At 38.3% G+C, this 19,367-nt stretch overlaps 1 protein-coding gene across 1 annotated transcript in view; it reads left to right on the top strand.

Annotated features, from left to right (window-relative positions):
• The window catches only part of LOC133329118 (reversion-inducing cysteine-rich protein with Kazal motifs), an 82,088-nt gene extending 74,253 nt beyond the window's left edge, over positions 1-7,835 (top strand). The window contains exons 5-8 of the mRNA XM_061537615.1: positions 1,138-1,285; positions 1,360-2,592; positions 6,698-6,964; positions 7,030-7,835. Coding sequence (XP_061393599.1) covers positions 1,138-1,285; positions 1,360-2,592; positions 6,698-6,964; positions 7,030-7,835 — 2,454 coding nt within the window. The remainder of the gene's footprint in view (positions 1-1,137; positions 1,286-1,359; positions 2,593-6,697; positions 6,965-7,029) is intronic.
• Positions 7,836-19,367: the final 11,532 nt, after the last annotated feature.

Genomic DNA, 19,367 nt, shown 5'->3' with positions numbered 1-19,367 from the left:
GCATAGTCCCCATATAAAGGTTCCCTCCGATTTTTGATATCTTGAGGTTTTTGAACACGTTTTACAACCGAATTTGCTCTAGTTTCGTATGCTGAGTTATCCACGCCTATGGGCCAGCCTTTCCTTTACAAATTTTCGTTAAAAAAATCCACGCCTATGGGCCAGCCTTTCCTTTACAAATTTTCGTTAAAAAAATCCACGCCTATGGGCCAGCCTTTCCTTTACAAATTTTCGTTAAAAAAATCCACGCCTATGGGCCAGCCTTTCCTTTCTTTAAAAAAATCCACGCCTATGGGCAAAAATTTTCGTTAAAAAAATCCACGCCTATGGGCCAGCCTTTCCTTTACAAATTTTCGTTAAAAAAATCCACGCCTATGGGCCAGCCTTTCCTTTACAAATTTTCGTTAAAAAAAATCCACGCCTATGGGCCAGCCTTTCCTTTACAAATTTTCGTTAAAAAATCCTCGCCTATACACTTTCCTAAAAAATCCTTAAAAAAATCCACGGACCTGCCTTTCCTTTATAAATTTTCCCACGCCTATAAAAATTTTCTATGCCTATGGGCCAGCCTTTCCTTTACAACTTTTCGTTAAAAAATCCACGCCTATGGGTCTGCCTTTCCTTTACAAATTTTCGTTAAAAAAATCCACGCCTATGGGCCTGCCTTTACTTTAAAACTTTTCGTTAAAAAAATCGCGCCTATGGACCTGCCTTTCCTTTATAAATTTTCTTTAAAAAATCCACGTCTATGGACATGCCTTTCTTTTATACACTTTCCTAAAAAATCCTGGACCTGCCTTTCCTTTATAAATTTTCCTTAAAAATTCTATGCCTATGCCCCTGCCCTTCCTTTATAAATTTTCCTTACAAAATTACGACTAAGCACCTGATTAAAATTTTGTAAAAAATCCACGCCTAAGGACCTGGATAGCCCCTAAGAAATTGTCCTTAAAAATCCGCCTGTGTACAAGGTTAGTCCTTTATATATTTTTCTTAAAAAAACATGTATGGACCAGGCTAGATCATTAGATATATACACTTCTATAGGCTTACTTGAATATGTCTGAAGGTCTTATGTAAAACTGAAATAGTTCCGACTGGTTTCTAACTAATTCCCACCCTTATTTATCTTTTCAGGCCTGTCGCGAAATATTCGAGCCTCATCCTTCACACAAACGCAACAACCGAAGACATCTACACGAAATGTGTGGTGAGAAAAATGCCGATGTTATACAGTGTGTTAAAAATGTCACAGATATGTCACCCGTCACAAATTCGCACAAATGTAAGTCGCAACGACCAGAACCCTAAACCATAAATTTCTTAACACAACCTCCATTCCTCCCCTTTCCTTTTCAGATTTACCCTGCTGTGATTTTTCGGATAATGAAAATTGTCGCAATACCTGCCGTTCGGTGCTGAATACCACCGAAAGTACCGATATTATTATCGGAGAACTTGAGGCAGGAGGATGTGGAACGGTGCTACCCCATTTACCTCTGTGGCAATGTTTCTTCACGGCGGAAAGGAAAATGTTTGTACCGGCTGTCAGCGTGAACAATCATGAAACTGAAGTATCACAAATAAATCGTTTGGGTATAGATGGCGCCAAGCTGCATTGCTGCGAAAAGGCCCTCTCCGCCAAATGTCGACGCCTGTGTTTACAAACTTTCACCACAGATTGGACCAATTCGATGAACAATTTCGAAGAGGCCTGCCTAATGCAACCCAATGAATTGGAATTGCGCCAGTGTATCGATGAGGTGGACGAACCCTGTGAATTGGGTTGTGATGGCCTGAGCTTCTGCACCAATTTCAATAATCGTCCAACGGAACTATTTCGCAGTTGTACCGTTGAGGCTGATATGGCAGCCAAATCGGATTTATTAATGTGGCAGCAGAGGGGTTATGTCAGCTTACCCGGTGTCAATTTACCCATTAAAAATATGACTCGATGTTCGCCGGAAAAATGGAAGGCCATAGCCTGCATCCTCCAAACGAAGCCCTGCTCCCGACAGGGTCATTACAATCACATTTGTCGTGAGAATTGTTATGAAATCTTAAGTGAATGTATGGATTGGACTCGCATGAATACCTCCCTGAATGCAGATGCCATTTGTGCTCGCCTACATCCCGAGGGTGAGGGTGTGCCTTGTATTTCTCTGCGTCCCTATTTGGAGGAGAGTGATGCCCCCAAAGAAACTGGTGGTCATCATCGTATAACATCCCCGTGCAAAGGGCATCCCTGTAACGCCAGTGAAGTATGTTTGGCGGCGCGTAATGGTTCTTCACTATACGAATGTATACCCGGTTGTGCCCTCGGCGAGACATCAAATTATTTAGTGCCCTTTGGTGCCTACGTTCGTATACCCGTCCAATTGACAGCAAATCGTGGTGGTTTTAAGGTTTGCCGTTGTGGCCAACAGGGTCGTATTGAACATTGCCAACCTCTGCCCAGTGTTTCGTTTGAAAGTTGTGTTCTACCCGGTGGAAGGAAAATTAAACATGGCACATCATTCTATTTGGAATGTAATTTATGCACCTGCTATGCGGAGGAGATCACCTGCACCAAGAAACAATGTAAAATGCCGGGTAAGTAAGAGGAGGGAAATTTGGGGAGTTAATATTATTTTGGGGAATTTTGAATCATATGGAATAAGAGACAAAGCAGGGACTGCAATTGAAAGGTCGCAAAAATATATTGAACGATGGGCTGTGGCAAAAGAGGCTGTAGTAAATTTCATTTTAAAGAAGGGGGCCTCGAAGTAACACTGAATGTGAATATAAATGGTATTTAACTAGCGAATAAATTACTTCCGAGTGACCAATATGTGGAAAAATGTTTGAAAACTTATTCGTGACCTTCACCCTCTGCGTGAACCATCAGCTGGTTCGCTTTTATGTGCCTTTTGGGCTGGGACATTTTCATCCATTCTCACCTAGCCAATGTAGTCGCTGCAGCTCTATACGTCCAACAATGCCGATGTCCGAGAATAGCTCATGTTTCATTCGACGGCGATATTCCCCGTCAAGGCAGATCGGCCAATAGATCATTCGGATAAGTTTTCTCTCTGACATTCCAAGAGCTGCTCATCTGCTTCCATAAGCACCCATGCTTCATGCCTTGTAGAGTGTGAGTTTGGTCAGGCGGGATGTGGCCTTGCTTTTGAGTTGCTTACTCAGACCGTAGTAGCATCTGTTGGCCAACACTATCCTTCTCCGAATTTCAAAACTGATGTCATTAGTTTCATTTATGGCGGCACCAAGGTATATAAAATCTTTGACTACCTCGAAGCTGTAGTTCTCAAGTTCCATAGTTGATCCGAGTCTACTGATGATGATGTATGCTTCTTACCATCCATCTGACCACCAGTCTTGAATAGTTCGGCTTATTACCCATCGGCACCTGCTGTTTTATTATTCTTCAGCTGATTGATTGCTATTCTGACCTCATCTTGGCTGGGTGGTATAAACTCTATACCGTCATCGATTATTGGTTCTGGGGTATCCTCTTCACCGCCACTATTTGATACCAGAAGTTTTTCAATATGCTCCTTCCAGATCCTCAGCACCCTGTCTGTATCTGTCACCAGGTTTCCTTCTTTATCTCTACAGGAGGATGTGCCTGCACCAAAGACTTCGGTTTTGTGTTTTACTCGTTGGTAAAATTTCCGGACTTCATTCTGACTCCTGTACATCTCGATTTGCACACGCTTACTTTTTTCTTGCTTTTTCTTCTTTTTTCTGAAAATACGTTTCTCCTCTCTCCTTTTCTCCCGATAATTATCCATCGCATCGCGTGATGCTACCGTCTGCAGGGTTGCTCTATACGCTGCGGTTTTCATATCAGTATCATTAAGACACTCCTGATCGTACCACGGATTTATTGATGGTGGTCTTTTTTACAAGAACTTCAAATGCTAAATTCTAAATTGACCTTGAGGTGACGTTCGATCAGCAGCCAATGGCACGTCCAAAGTCATCAGTTTTGTCAATAATCGCTTCTCTCTGGTCATCTGGAACCATCTGTCAATTCGTCTCTTGGTCTTGGTCGTCTTCCTAATTTTCCAAATAGAGAAAATTGGAAGATAGCGACCTATGAGAGGCCATCTTAAACTGGATCTATATGGTTTATGAAAGAACTTCAAAAGGTAAATTCGATTAGAAAATCGTCCAAGAGGAAGATGTTTTTGAGATGGCGGTAGAGCAACAGTGAAAAAACTATCTCTGATGCGCCCATTATAATCAGCCTTTTCAATAACTCCTATTCTCTAGTCAGCCGTAAGCATCTGTCAATTTGTCTCTTGGGAGTGAATGTTCCGAATGGGGTAGTTGTAGTGTCCTGCAAAGCCTTACCACTTGATCTGGCATTCATCTTCCCAGTTTCCTTCTTTGCCGATGTGGAAGCATACCGGACCGAAATTTGAACTGTTTGCATCAACAGCGCCCTATTTGCGTAATTGATTTTTGAGATGGCGGTAGAGCAACAATGAAAAAACTATCTCTGATGCGCCCATTATAATCAGCCTTTTCAATAACTCCTATTCTCTAGTCAGCCGTAAGCATCTGTCAATTTGTCTCTTGGGAGTGAATGTTCCGAATGGGGTAGTTGTAGTGTCCTGTAAAGCCTTACCACTTGATCTGGCATTCATCATCCCAGTTTCCTTCTTTGCCGATGTGGAAGCATACCGGACCGAAATTTGAACTGTTTGCATCAACAGCGCCCTATTTGCGTAATTGATATCTTTCTGTCGATCTCATTCTCTTGTTAGCCACAGGATGGGAGAGAGATTTGATTTCATTAGGAACAGCAACTACTTTAATCGCTACAGGTACCCTTCCTACTTTCTTGCTCGTACTTGTCATGGGTTTTGCTGTGCTTATCCTTAGTCTCTTTCTTACTTCCTCACTACCCTAAGGTGTTTCCTTATTCGTTGGAATTCCTTCTCGGTTATTGAGCTGGGGATTTTGTCGACATAGCATTGGCTGATTGCCCTTTGGTATGCCTTCCTGTGCGAAAACCATTGAAGCACTATATTGGTTTTCTCTGAAGCCACTTAATCCGAATTTCACCTTCCCATTTTCCATTTTTGCCGCTGCTGATGTATACGAGACCGAAGGTTGAACTTTCCACAGCAACGACGGCTCTCAGGCGTTTATTGATATTTTGTTGATCGGGAATATTCTGTATTTGGCTTCGAAGACTCCTGTGAAGCCATGCCACATGGACGAAGTATAGGAGACCGAATGTAGCACTGTCTGCAGCAAAAACTGATTCTTCGCAGCAGTTTGTTGTTTTTCAATCGATCTAACCCTCTTGCTTCCATGGGTTGTGAGGAGGATTTAAATTTTTTACCAACAGCTAACACTGGAGTCGCTTCCTGGCTTCCTTCTCGTACTTGTTATGGGATTTAACGCAATACAATGGTTATCCTTAATGGTAGAGGTCTTGGCAGAGGTAATCACTGTACGTTAGTGGAGAATTCTGTCATAAGAAGTTCCCTTGAGGCCTTGTTCGGATAGTCTCATTCATACTTCCATAATATTTTAAAGGGTTTTCTTATTCGTAGGAAATTATTTTCGGGTCTAGAAGTGGGGTCGATATTGAATTTGTCATTGGGTTTGCTGCGTTATTAGTCGCCATCTCGGTAGAGGTCTAATAGGGGTAATCACTGTACTCGAGGTGAGAATACTGTCCTTTGAGACATTATTCGAATAGTCTCTTTCGCCTTGGTGGAGGTCTCGATTGCAATACGCTAATGTACGCGAGGTGTGAATTCTGTCGACTTGGATTTCCCTTGAGGCCTTATTCTGATTGTCTCTTTGGTACTCCCTCACTACTTATGGTGCTTCCTTATTCGTAAGAAACGCCTTTTCGGTTCTCTAAATAGCAGATTTTCCTTCGATGCAAAAGATCTATGACGCTCGGCCATTTCCACACAGAACTTCTGTCGGAAACTGTTTATTTATTCGCAGTTACCCAACAAGTGTACTAGGCATACCACTAGACCACCTGTGGACGCGATCGATAGCAATCCTAATAACAACGCAGCAACACTGTTGGGCGCCATTGTGATTATATCCGCTACGGTGGATATGGGGTCATTTGCAGCAAGGTCTCTGAGCGTGGCTTTGTAAAATTTGGCCAAATTCTAAGTGGTCTGAAGTATTTTTTTTCTAAAAAAGGGGTTCTCATTGACCTGAGTTTTTATTACAAAGCCATGCTCACCGACCTGCTGGAAAAATTCACTGTTAATTTTTTTTTCTATAGAAAAAAACCGTTGTAGTTTGAGGAACCTTTTTTTTTTGTCAGCTCTGTAAGCGTGGCTTTTTAAAAAAACAATTTCCAATTGATCCCATATCCACCGCAGCGGATATAATTACAATGGCGCCCAACAATATTTCTAGTTGATTGCTATCGATCGCGTCTACTATAGAAAAAAAATCTCAATAAATTTGGCCAGAAGGTCAGGGAGCGATGATTTGTAAGAGGAACATAGATGACTTGGTTATATGTCCATGTTTCCATTCCTCAGGCCTCCCGAGTACTCTTTTTACTATAGAAAAAATCCTCAAAGCAGCTGATGAATTGGTCTTATGTTCGTGTTTTTAAAGCATTAATATTTTTATAATTTTTTTTTATCTACTCCATTAGCCCTGTTGATCCTTTATTAATTGATTTTATGATTTTTTATAGGTTACACGGATGTCTCCTATACCAGTTTACCCTGCAACTGTCCCACACACTATGTTCCGGTGTGTGGCATCAATGGTCGCACTTATCCCTCTTTGTGTATTGCACGTTGTTTGGGTCTACAGGATAGTGATTTAGATTTCGGTGCCTGTTCCGTATGGAATCCATGTGCTCCCGGTGCATATCATTGTCCGGCTGGCACGCAATGTGTCGAGCATAGGCAAATTTGTTTATCCTCCATGCATAGGCCATGTTTACAGTACAAATGTGGTAAGTATTTGGAATTCGAATCGATGTGATATGATTTTATTAATTTTTATTTTCTTCCTTTCCAGTTAACCAAACGCTGCCATGTGAAGACACCGACCAACCCGTTTGCGATACCAAGGGTATGACCTACAAATCTGCCTGTGATCTTGTGAATACCAAATCAACGTTTGCCCATTGGGGTCCATGTAATCGTGGCTGTTCTTGGAAGGGCCCTGTGTGCGGTATCAACGGCGTTAATTATCCCAGTGAATGTGCTGCCTGGTCCGATTATGTTCTCGTCGATTATAAGGGACGTTGTCGTGAAGTCGGTCTACTGAGTCATGATTTGGAAAGGAAACGTTGTCGTCAAGTTAAATGTCCCGATTTACCATCCCCCTACTGTCAAGCCATAACGCCACCGGGAGCCTGTTGTCCCCTATGTGCATCAGCATTTCGTATTATCTATTCTCGGAAACAAATCGATCGAGCTCTCTATGCCCTCCGAGGGCAACACAAAGATTTGCTGACTTTACGTAGTGTCCTGCATGAACTCGATAGCCTTATACAGGTTACTGAATGTCAGCTAACGGGTTTCCTCACCATGGAAGTGGGAATATTTGTGGCGATTGTACCAAGGGCATCAACACCCAATCGCATGCAAATTGAAGCCTGTATACGCGAAGCGGAAAAGCTATCGTCGCTGATAACTGCACAGTCGCATAAAATTACCACAAATTTAATATTATCCGGTTTGACCATGTCCAATATGTTAGATCCCAGCATTGAAAATTCCGCAATACCCTGTTGGAAGAGCTGTAGTTCACAGCTTTTGGTGTTGATGGTAGTGGTAACGATATTAGCGGGTTTCTGGAGTAACAAATATATTTCGTAGTCTTAAGAAGAAGAAGAAGAAGTGCCACTGAATGACAAATATGTGCAAAGCTCAAATGGTTTCGAATATTGTAGCATTTCGATTTTTTAGTTCGTTCGTTAGTTATTTATTTTATCGGAAAACAAAGTAGAGATTAGGATTTTTTAATTACGAGAACCTCAAGTGTATATTTCTTGTTTTTTAGGTTAGAAGGAGGATGTGTTGTTATTAGATTTGTTTTAATTTAAGATTTAAACTAAATATTATACATTCTCAAAAAATCTCTTCGGAACCCTTCCGTGACTTATCGAACATCCCTTGTAGTTTGTAAAACCACTCCAATCAGGAATCATCAATCCCTTCAAATGGAATGCCGAAAAATTTCTGTCCCGTTGAGTGCAAAATGGATAATTTGTAGCATTACATTGTAAAAAGTCCCCTATATGCAAGTATATTCTCCAGAGAGCACCTAGACACGCCTTACCTACCTTTGAATGACCTCCTTGCAGTCCTGATTAATTAGAGATTCCAGAATGAACTCTCACCATGCAGGTCCTGATGAATTAGAGATTCCGGACTACATCTAGCCTGTCGTCAGTAGACTTCTTTTAGTTTTCTTATCTAGTGAGTGAACTGGAGTCACCTACGTAGGAACTCTTTCAAACAAGAAGTCTCTCACAGCACTTTTCGGCAATGTCCTCGTAAATGCACATGAGATTCTTTGTTATTTGAAAGAATTGCTTGTCCGTCATTGTCATTTCTGACCTGCTCGATGAATCGGTTGCAGGTATTTTTTGCTCTCCGGTAGATGTTCTTGTCGAATACTTTCTTGGCATTGACACATCTGGTTGTTATGTCCGCCGATGTATCATCCGTTATTTGGTATACAAGGCATACCATGTCCACCTTTGGACACGATCGATCAGCTAGGCTTCCAGTAGACGAATATAATCCTACATCAACGCATCAATATTATTGGGCGCCATTGTAATTATACCCGCTAAGATGGATGTAGGATCCCTGGCATTTTTTTTTTTACAAAACCACGCTCATAGACCTACTGACAAAATCCACTGAGGATTTTTTCTATAGAAAAAAGAATCCCCAAAACTCTGAGGAACTTTTTCCCAGAGAGAAAAAAGAGTCTTCATTAATCTGAGGATTTTTATATCTAGCATAGGCTTTCCGCTTATCGCCATGGAGTTTTGGTTTCCATCTTCGCCCAGATTGTTGTTCTCTCCTAACTTCATTCTCTTGGTTTTGTGACATTCGCCAGCATTTCGGTTGAATCCATGGCTTCTTGCTCATACATCAAGGTCGGAGGACGTCAGATATAGGTGGAAATACCCTCTTGGGTTTCATTTTCCTCAATTAAATTGAGGAGAAGTTCCGTCTGTCTCTCTAGGCTTGTGTAATTTCATTGAGGATTGGAAGCTCCTGTAAACAAGTATCCGAACTGTAGGCTTATTTTTATACATCTACCAGAGCTTTAGGTCAATGCCTATTTTTAATGTCATCTTGGGAGATCAGCTAGATGTCAGCTGCTTCTCAAGTTTGCTGTAAAAATCAATATTGTGAACTGATTTCAATCGATAGGGAGTTATTCTTTTGTGTATTCCTTTTAAGGCTAGGTCCATAGAGTCAAATGTTTGTGAGTATTAGAGGTCGACCATGGTAAGGAGCATAGCCTGAAAAACTTGGTATCAAAAAGATTCCGTTCCAATGGGCATGAGATCGCCTAACCACCTAACATTGGGTGGGAGGTGACCATAGACCTTAAAAATTTATTATTTAGGAGTGACAATTTCGCCTTAAAGATGTTGTGTGGCCCTCGGTCATTTCCTCTGAAACTGACTTTCAAGGCACGCTGACTGTTTATTAACTTCACAGCTGCCCAATCAATTTAATGGGGGTTCCACTATTTACAACCGAGGTCGCCTAAAACTCCAGCGACAAATTGATTATTTCGGGTATACAAATATCGGCCCGGCGACAATCTTGAGGTCTAGACACTCCGTCATTTCCTCTGAGACTCTCCTTCAAAATACCAGAGCCAAGATCTATTAACCAGAGCCTTATACTAAGACCTACTAAATAAGGTCATCCAGGGAGACCAGCTGGAAATCAGCTGCCTCTCCCGTTTGCTGTCAAATTCCTTTATTGTGAATTGACTTCCATTATCAAAATGTAAACAAAGCATCTACCAGATCCATTAGTCTTGAGAAAAAAAAACCAGCTGATTTTTGCTTGATCGGTGACCTTTCTCATAGAGCTTGGTTTTAGCTTAGGTTTTTGAATGAGATTTTAAAAGCAACTATCAGAGAAATGTTTATTAATAAGGTCATCCTGGGAGGCCAGTTGGAAATCAGCTGCCTCTCACGTTTGCTGTCAAAATCTATTATTTTTTACATTAGACTTCAGAAAAAACAGCTGACTTTCTCCTTGCTGTGTAACCTTATTAATAGATCCCTGTAAATAACTATCTAAGCTCTGGGTGCGGATTTTTAAAGGAAATTTTATCGTCAGTTATCAGAATTCTAGGAGTGGATTTTTATGGAAAATTGATAGCCGACATCCGTGCTCTAGGCTTGCATTTATTTTAGGACCCTTTGCAAACAATTATTCAAGCTCTAGTCGTATTTTTAAATATCCAGTTAGAACAGTAGGCCTATTCTGTAACTTTTAACAACATTCGATATTGTTTAAAATTCTTTTGTTATTGTAAAAACAATAAAACAAACAAATGAAATTGTTGTAAAATAAACAATATCGAATGTTGTTAAAAAGTTACCGAATAGGCCTACAGCTGGATATCACCTGTTTCACAAGTTTGCTGTCAAAATCCATTATTGTGAATTGATTTTCATTATGAAAACGTAAACAAAGTCCATATTTTTGACATTAGACTTGAGAAAAAGCAGCTGACCCGGTGACCTTCTTAATAGATTTGGAAAACAACTCTCGGAGCATTTTTATAAATAACCGTCAGTGCTCTAGGCTTAGATTTTTTTCCAGATTTTATAAACCGTTATATAAGCTCTCGGTGTGATAGTTCATTTTATATACAAATATCCCAGTTCTACGCTTGGATTTTTAAGGTATTTTTTCATCATATATCCGAGCTGTATGCCTGCACTTTTAAGGAAATTTTATATACAAACATCTTATCTATAGGCTTGGATTTTTAAATAATTTTATAAAATACTGAGGATGGTTATCCGACGTAGATTTTTAATTGTTATAAGCCGCTAAGTACAATTTAAAGAACTATCAGAGGTCTAGGCGTGAATTTGAAGGAAATTTGTATAAACAAATATTACAGGTCTTTGCGAGGATTTTTTAGATTTTAGGTGTAGATTTTTAAAGGAGTTTTTTTCTTTCTTTGTCGTAGAACAATTTCTATATACCCAAAGCCTGATTAAAAAAGCGGTAGCTGATATTTTGGTATGGTTCCTTCTAAAATTCCTACCACATTCATATCTCTCCTTCAAAAATACAAATTTATTTTATTTCTATTTCTTTTCCATTAATAATAAAAATTGTACATTTATTTTTATGAATTCCTTCTTTTAAATATTCGAATTTATCTTATTTCGTTTTAGTTCTAAATTTTTATTAATAATGTAATTTTTTCGTATGCATTTTTTCTCTCAAATACCTAATTTTCATTTTCTTTTTTTTCTATTTTTAAATTATTATAGAATAAAAATTGTAAATTTTGTTCTTTATCAAGTGTGTGTGAATTCTTGGTGCCAATATAGTTTTTAAAAAAAATTATAGTTTATTTTTTATATATAAAAATAAGAAGATAATTTTCTTATTATTACAAAAATAAAATTATAATCTGTTTTCTTACTAATTGGAATTAACAAAATTTAAAAGAAAAAAATAATATAAAACAAAGTGCCTTTCTTCGTTTTAATTATAATTATTTCTTTTTTATTTTATGATAAAAATTAACTAAATAATATTACACAAATTACAATTAAGTTTTGTTTGTGCGTTAGTTCTTTTGTCCATTAATATCATTATATATTATTTAAGTTTAATTGATCTCCTTGTGATATTAGATATTAAAAAGAAAATAACAACAACAAGAACAAATCAACAAGTTTTTTAATAATAAAAAAAAGTTGGCCATATTTATATATGATATATAATTATCATAAAATATTAGAAACAAACATTATAATTATTAAAAATAAATAAATAAAATAAATGAAAATTTTCAAAATATATTAAAAATAAATAAAATAAACAAAATGAAATCAAACTAAAACATATCTTGCATAGTTATACACTAAAGATTTATTATATTATTATTAATAATATTACTATATTAAATATAAGTAAAATAGTTCTTTTATTATTAATAAAAACAAAACCACATAAAATTATTATTAATTATTTTGTAAATATTATCATATAAATATATATACAAACAAACAATACACACAAAATGCCTTCTTTGTTCATATTTTTTCTTTTATTATAACAAACAAATTACCAAAGTTGTTTAATTATTTATCCCAGAATTTATCCCAAAAAAATATGCATATGTATTAAGAGGAAAACAAACAAAAAGAATAATACTCAAAATAATAGTCATTAAGAAGTACCTTTTTTGTATAAAAAAAAATATTATTATTATATATAAATAAATAATAAAATCAACAATTATTAAAACGAAAATGTTTAATAAATTATAATATGATTTAATTAAATGGTTTTTTGGGTTTTAATTATTCAGAGGTGAGAACCATGGCACAATAAATAGGTAGTCCATTTAGCGCAGCTGAGGTCTCAAAGTGCGTAATTTCTACTTGAATTCGATGTGCAATGTTGCCAATCATGTGAAATATTAGGTTCGTTCGTTTACTTTCCCAGTAATATTTACTCAGTAAGAATTTGCAGAGAGTAAATACGAATTTTTCCTTTTCAAGAGAGAAAACTGCAAAAAGTAAACGAACAACATCCAGTAAAAAGATTGTTTCGACACAGCTGATTAAAACAAAAAACAAATTGGCGCAAACTATAAAACAGCATTTTTATTAGAAAAATGGATAACAAGCGGAAAATTGATGTTGTTTGTTCCCCATAAACATTTAAAAGGGTTGTGACCTGTTATTCATGTATCTGCAATTGATATGGGTGTGGACATAACCGATGGTGTTCCAGACATGTTAGGGAAGCACACTTTTTTGTTTCGATTTGGAACCTAAAAAATCGTTCGCCAATTACTCTTATTATTCTTATTTTTAAATACTTGCGTTTTCTTCATCCATTTTGGTATTTAATGATACAAAATCAAAATAAAATTCACAAAACAATCAATTTTCTTGAGAACAATTTTTTGTTTGTTTACAAAACATAACAAAACAGCTGATTAAATATCAGCTGATGGTACAAGAAAATTCTTACTGAGTAAATTTTCCTTGTAAGAATTTGCAAATACTCAGTAACACAACTGTCAAATCTGCTCTCTCAATTCACTCTCTTTTACTGGACTTTTGGGTAAACGAACAACATTTTGTAATAATTTGTACAAATTCGTACAAATTATTGAGTAAACGAACGAACCTATTATAAGGAAAAATTTGACAGATGATCGAGACAAAAACAAAGGATTTTGTTTTCATACATCACAAAAAAGAAACACATTTCATCAAGGCCTATTATTAAGGTCATCCAGGGAAGCCAGCTGCATATCAGCTACTTCTCGAGTTTGGTTTCAAAATCCATCATTGTGAATTGATTTCCATTATGAAAACGTAAACAATGTCCAAATTTTTGGCATTAGATTGAAAAAAAAACAGCTGATTTCGCAAGCTAGGTGACCGTATTAAAAGATCTTAAACTAAGCGGGAATTTTTTGAATTAATTTTCAGAGGACTTGTCCGTGATGTACTTGGCAAGGGTGTGGATTTTTTCAAATTATTTTATAAAGAGTATGGGAGGAAATGAACGATTGTCTATGATACCTGAGCTGACGAGGCGAGAATGTCACTACCTCTTGAATTGGGAATTTTTTGCGGGAAATTTTTGAATTAATTTTCAGAGTACTCGGCCATGATGTACTAAGCAAGGGTGTGTATTTTTCAAATTTTTTTTATCCAACACGTGGATTTTTAGGGAAAATTTTCAAACAGATTTTTGGAAACAGAGGCTTGGATTTTTTTTATTAAATTTGTAATAAACCATCCAAAAATTGGGTAACTATGCAAGCTCCAATCCGCGTTCGGGTAGCAGAGCTGAATACTAACGGACGCGTCCACAGGCTGCGGATAGTGGGAAGCCCAATATTCATTCATTTGGTAACTGTGGATAAAAAAATAAACAGTCGTGGACAATCAGCGGGTTCAGGGGGAGAGTCTCGGAGGTAATGAGCGATTGTATATGATCCCTGAGCTGACGAGGTGAGAATGGCATCCCTTAATACCCATCTCAAAGATCTGGGTCACTACCTCTTAAAGTGACCACCGTAACGCTAGGGTGCCATGCGACCTCTGTCCATCAGTGTTCTACGGTTTGCAGTCATGGTCCCGACTGTAGTAGAACGGATCCTTGTTGATACCTGGGCGCCTCAACAAGATCATTCAGGCTTACTTCCCGAGTCCTTGCCATGGTCGACCTCAATCCCTCACCAAAATCATATTATACGGAGCCGAATTTTAATTAAAACGACGAATCACCTTTGTCAGACGAGGAAGACATCATGGAAACTACAGTGATTAGCACTACGGTGACGAACACAGTAGCTATCCTGGTGTCTCCTCCGAAGCAAGGTGAGTCCTCCCAGATGATGAGTAGGCCCATCTCCATGGCCTGTATTGACGTCGCGAGACTTCTCTGGCAGTTGGCTGTCGAAGCGGAGACTGGGACACTGATGAGATTCCCGTTGTTAAGATGGATGAATCATCAGTACCAGGAACTGCAGGACAAGTCAACGCCAAGGAGATCGCTGTAAAAAAGATGTACCGGAGAGCGGTTAACTATTGCAATCGATTCATCGGACGGAACAGTGAATCCATAACGGAAAATGAGTTCATTTTGATCAAGAGGAACCTCAAATTCATTCGGAAGTTCTCCAGGAACTAACCGAATGATATTGCGAGGGACTTCTTGGCTAAAAGGATTCCTAGACCTGGTGCGAAGACCACCACGGTTCCTTCAAAGAAGGAGAAAACTGTTGAAGATCCTATATCCTAGGAAGCTGGTGGCTGAGACGTCTAGCCCTCAGTACCTCCCAAGGGTAAACTGAGTACTGGGACGTCTCAGACACCAGCATCCACGAAGACGGAAGACGGAGAGCCCATAAAAAGACCTCCAAGTAGGTTGATAAGGCACAACCTCCCTCTGGAAATCCACCTTCTGCCAAAATGTTGAAACCGATATCCAAGGTTGTGACAATGAAGCAGTTGTAGCGAGCGCGAAGCAGTTGCCTGCTTCGGTTGGGCCTGTCTCTGCGGCGATTGTGACCCCTGGGAGCCGAATCTCGATCACAGCTCACAGCTGTGAAGAGAATGAGGTTCTCGGAGGAACAACAACCTGCTGCTAAGAGACCCACGCAGTCGTCAGTTGCACAAAGTTCTGTTTCGTTCGCGTCGGTAGTAGTGTCGATGGAGAAACCTGCTAAGAGCGGTGAGGGTGTGGTGAAAGCCAAAACCGCTGTCTCGAAGCAGGTAGCCCAGAAGCCTACAACGGCGCCTAGCGATCATGGATCGAGCTGACCCTGACGGGATTATCAGCGAAGATAAACGGTTGCTAGTCGACAGCTATTTGAAGGACCTCTTCCTATCCGACGAAATTGATCGACGGAACCTACGATTTGGCCAGATCACCTTATACAAATGGGTCAAGGTTGTTAATTGTCTAACTCAGAAGTCTGCGGGTTTCCTTAAGAAGACAATTAACAGCTGCGACCCTCTTTAAGAAGGTAGCAGCCTGGAAGCCGTAGCGGTCCACGAAATATAAAGCGGAATGATAACATCTGTGTAGATCCCACCTCTGTGTGGAAGGACCTCTTCCTATCCGACGAAATTGATCGACGGAACCTACGGTTTGGCCAGATCACCTCATACAAAGAGGTCAAGTTAGTTACTTGTCGAACTAAGGAATCTGCTGACTTCCTTAAGAAGACAATTAACAGCTGCCACACTCTTTGAGAAGGTAGCAGACTGGTAACCTCTACGTGAATTTCACCACCTTTTAAGGTACTGGAGAATACACTACTGTAGTGGAAAAGCAGAACGACGGTGTTCAGATGAGGAGGTAGATAATCCTCGCCTTATTTGAAAGGAACGGCGGTATGGTCGCAAAGTTCCCTACAGACTCTGCTGGTGAGCAATATTTAGGGAGGAACAGGGGGGAGTTTACGATTCACTTCATCCCTCTGGATGACGTTCTTCAGATTCAATCGACTGACAACCAATTTCCTTCACAGATCATTGGCCACTGCTGTGGTTGTTGTTCATGAGAGAAATGCATCTACTTCACTTTGGTGGTAGATTAATCATTTATTTGTTCAATGGGAAAATTTTCGGCAACAACATCCAACATTATCGACTTACCACCTGCAGCCATGGAGTTCGGTTTTCCATCTCTGCCCTACCGCCCTTTCCTGATTCATGGTGGATTTTTGAATTAGGGGAGTCACAGCGATTACCGTTGTGTTAATATGAGATATTTAGTAAGATAATTTAGCAGCTAAGCCTAAAAAACCTTATTGACAAACAAACATTATAATTATTAAAAATAAATAAATAAAATAAATGAAAATTTTCAAAATATATTAAAAATAAATAAAATAAACAAAATGAAATCAAACTAAAACATATCTTGCATAGTTATACACTAAAGATTTATTATATTATTATTAATAATATTACTATATTAAATATATGTAAAATAGTTCTTTTATTATTAATAAAAACAAAACCACATAAAATTATTATTAATTATTTTGTAAATATTATCATATAAATATATATAGAAACAAACAATACACACAAAATGCCTTCTTTGTTCATATTTTTTCTTTTATTATAACAAACAAATTACCAAAGTTGTTTAATTATTTATCCCAGAATTTATCCCAAAAAAATATGCATATGTATTAAGAGGAAAACAAACAAAAAGAATAATACTCAAAATAATAGTCATTAAGAAGTACCTTTTTTGTATAAAAAATATTATTATTATATATAAATAAATAATAAAATCAACAATTATTAAAACGAAAATGTTTAATAAATTATAAAATGATTTAATTAAATGGTTTTTGGTGTTTTAATTATTCAGAGGTGAGAACCATGGCGCAATAAATAGGTAGTCCATTTAGCGCAGCTGATGTCTCGATTAACTGTCAAAGTGCGTAATTTCTACTTGAATTCGATGTGCAATGCTGCCAACCATGTGAAATATTAGGTTCGTTCGTTTACTCAATAATTTGTACGAACTTGTACAAATTATTACAAAATGTTGTTCGTTTACCCAAAAGTCCAGTAAAAGAGAGTGAATTGAGAGAGCAGATTTGACAGTTGTGTTACTGAGTATTTGCAAATTCTTACAAGGAAAATTTACTCAGTAAGAATTTTCTTGTACCATCAGCTGATATTTAATCATCTGTTTTGTTATGTTTTGTAAATAAACAAAAAATTGTTCTCAAGAAAATTGATTGTTTTGTGAATTTTATTTTGATTTTGTATCATTAAATACCAAAATGGATGAAGAAAACGAAGGTATTTAAAAATAAGGTAATACAATACAAGTTTTCTCTCTTGAGAAGGAAAAATTCGTATTTACTCTCTGCAAATTCTTACTGAGTAAATATTACTGGGAAAGTAAACGAACGAACCTATTATAAGGAAAAATTTGACAGATGATCGAGACAAAAACAAAGGATTTTGTTTTCATACATCACAAAAAAGAAACACATTTCATCAAGGCCTATTATTAAGGTCATCCAGGGAAGCCAGCTGCATATCAGCTACTTCTCGAGTTTGGTTTCAAAATCCATCATTGTGAATTGATTTCCATTATGAAAACGTAAACAATGTCCAAATTTTTGGCATTAGATTGAAAAAAACAGCTGATTTCGCTAGTTAGGTGACCGTATTAAAAGATCTTAAACTAAGCGGGAATTTTTTGAATTAATTTTCAGAGGACTTGTCCGTGATGTACTTGGCAAGGGTGTGGATTTTTTCAAATTATTTTATAAAGAGTATGGGGGGAAATGAACGATTGTCTATGATACCTGAGCGGACGAGGCGAGAATGTCACTACCTCTTGAATTGGGAATTTTTTGCGGGAAATTTTTGAATTAATTTTCAGAGTACTAGGCCATGATGTACTAAGCAAGGGTGTGTATTTTTCAAATTATTTTATAAAGGCATTTACAAACAGCTATCCGACACGTGGATTTTTAGGGAAATTTTTCAAACAGATATCCCTGCTCTAGGCTTGGATTTTTTTTATTAAATTTGTAATAAACCATCCAAAAATTGTGTAACTATGCAAGCTCCAATCCGCGTTCGGGTAGCAGAGCTGAATACTAACGGACGCGTCCACAGGCTGCGGATAGTGGGAAGCCCAATACTATTCATTTGGTAACTGTGGATAAAAAAATAAACAGTCGCGGACAATCAGCGGGTTCAGGGGGAGAGTCTCGGAGGTAATGAGCGATTGTTTATGATCCCTGAGCTGACGAGGCGAGAATGGCATCCCTTAATACCCATCTCAAAGATCTGGGTCACTACCTCTTAAAGTGACCACCGTAACGCTAGGGTGCCATGCGACCTCTGTCCATCAGTGTTCTACGGTTTGCAGTCATGGTCCCGACTGTAGTAGAACGGATCCTTGTTGATACCTGGGCGCCTCAACAAGATCATTCAGGCTTACTTCCCGAGTCCTTGCCATGGTCGACCTCAATCCCTCACCAAAATCATATTATACAGAGCCGAATTTTAATTAAAACGACGAATCACCTTTGTCAGACGAGGAAGACATCATGGAAACTACAGTGATTAGCACTACGGTGACGAACACAGTAGCTATCCTGGTGTCTCCTCCGAAGCAAGGCGAGTCCTCCCAGATGATGAGTAGGGGTGTTAACCCTGGCGAGGTTGAGGATCCGAACTCCATCTTCATGGCCTGTATTGACGTCGCGAGACTTCTCTGGCAGTTGGCTGTCGAAGCGGAGACTGGGACACTGATGAGATTCCCGTTGTTAAGATGGATGAATCATCAGTACCAGGAACTGCAGGACAAGTCAACGCCAAGGAGATCGCTGTAAAAAAGATGTACCGGAGAGCGGTTAACTATTGCAATCGATTCATCGGACGGAACAGTGAATCCATAACGGAAAATGAGTTCATTTTGATCAAGAGGAACCTCAAATTCATTCGGAAGTTCTCCAGGAACTAACCGAATGATATTGCGAGGGACTTCTTGGCTAAAAGGATTCCTAGACCTGGTGCGAAGACCACCACGGTTCCTTCAAAGAAGGAGAAAACTGTTGAAGATCCTATATCCTAGGAAGCTGGTGGCTGAGAC

The sequence above is a fragment of the Musca vetustissima genome, unplaced genomic scaffold (assembly GCF_032173495.1).
Source record: "Musca vetustissima isolate MV318-11 ecotype Yass unplaced genomic scaffold, APGP_CSIRO_Mvet_v1 utg4710, whole genome shotgun sequence".
In the NCBI taxonomy this organism is placed as follows: domain Eukaryota; kingdom Metazoa; phylum Arthropoda; class Insecta; order Diptera; family Muscidae; genus Musca; species Musca vetustissima.
The sequence above is the reverse complement of the archived record's forward strand: the minus strand, read 5'-3'. Positions and strand labels throughout refer to the sequence as shown.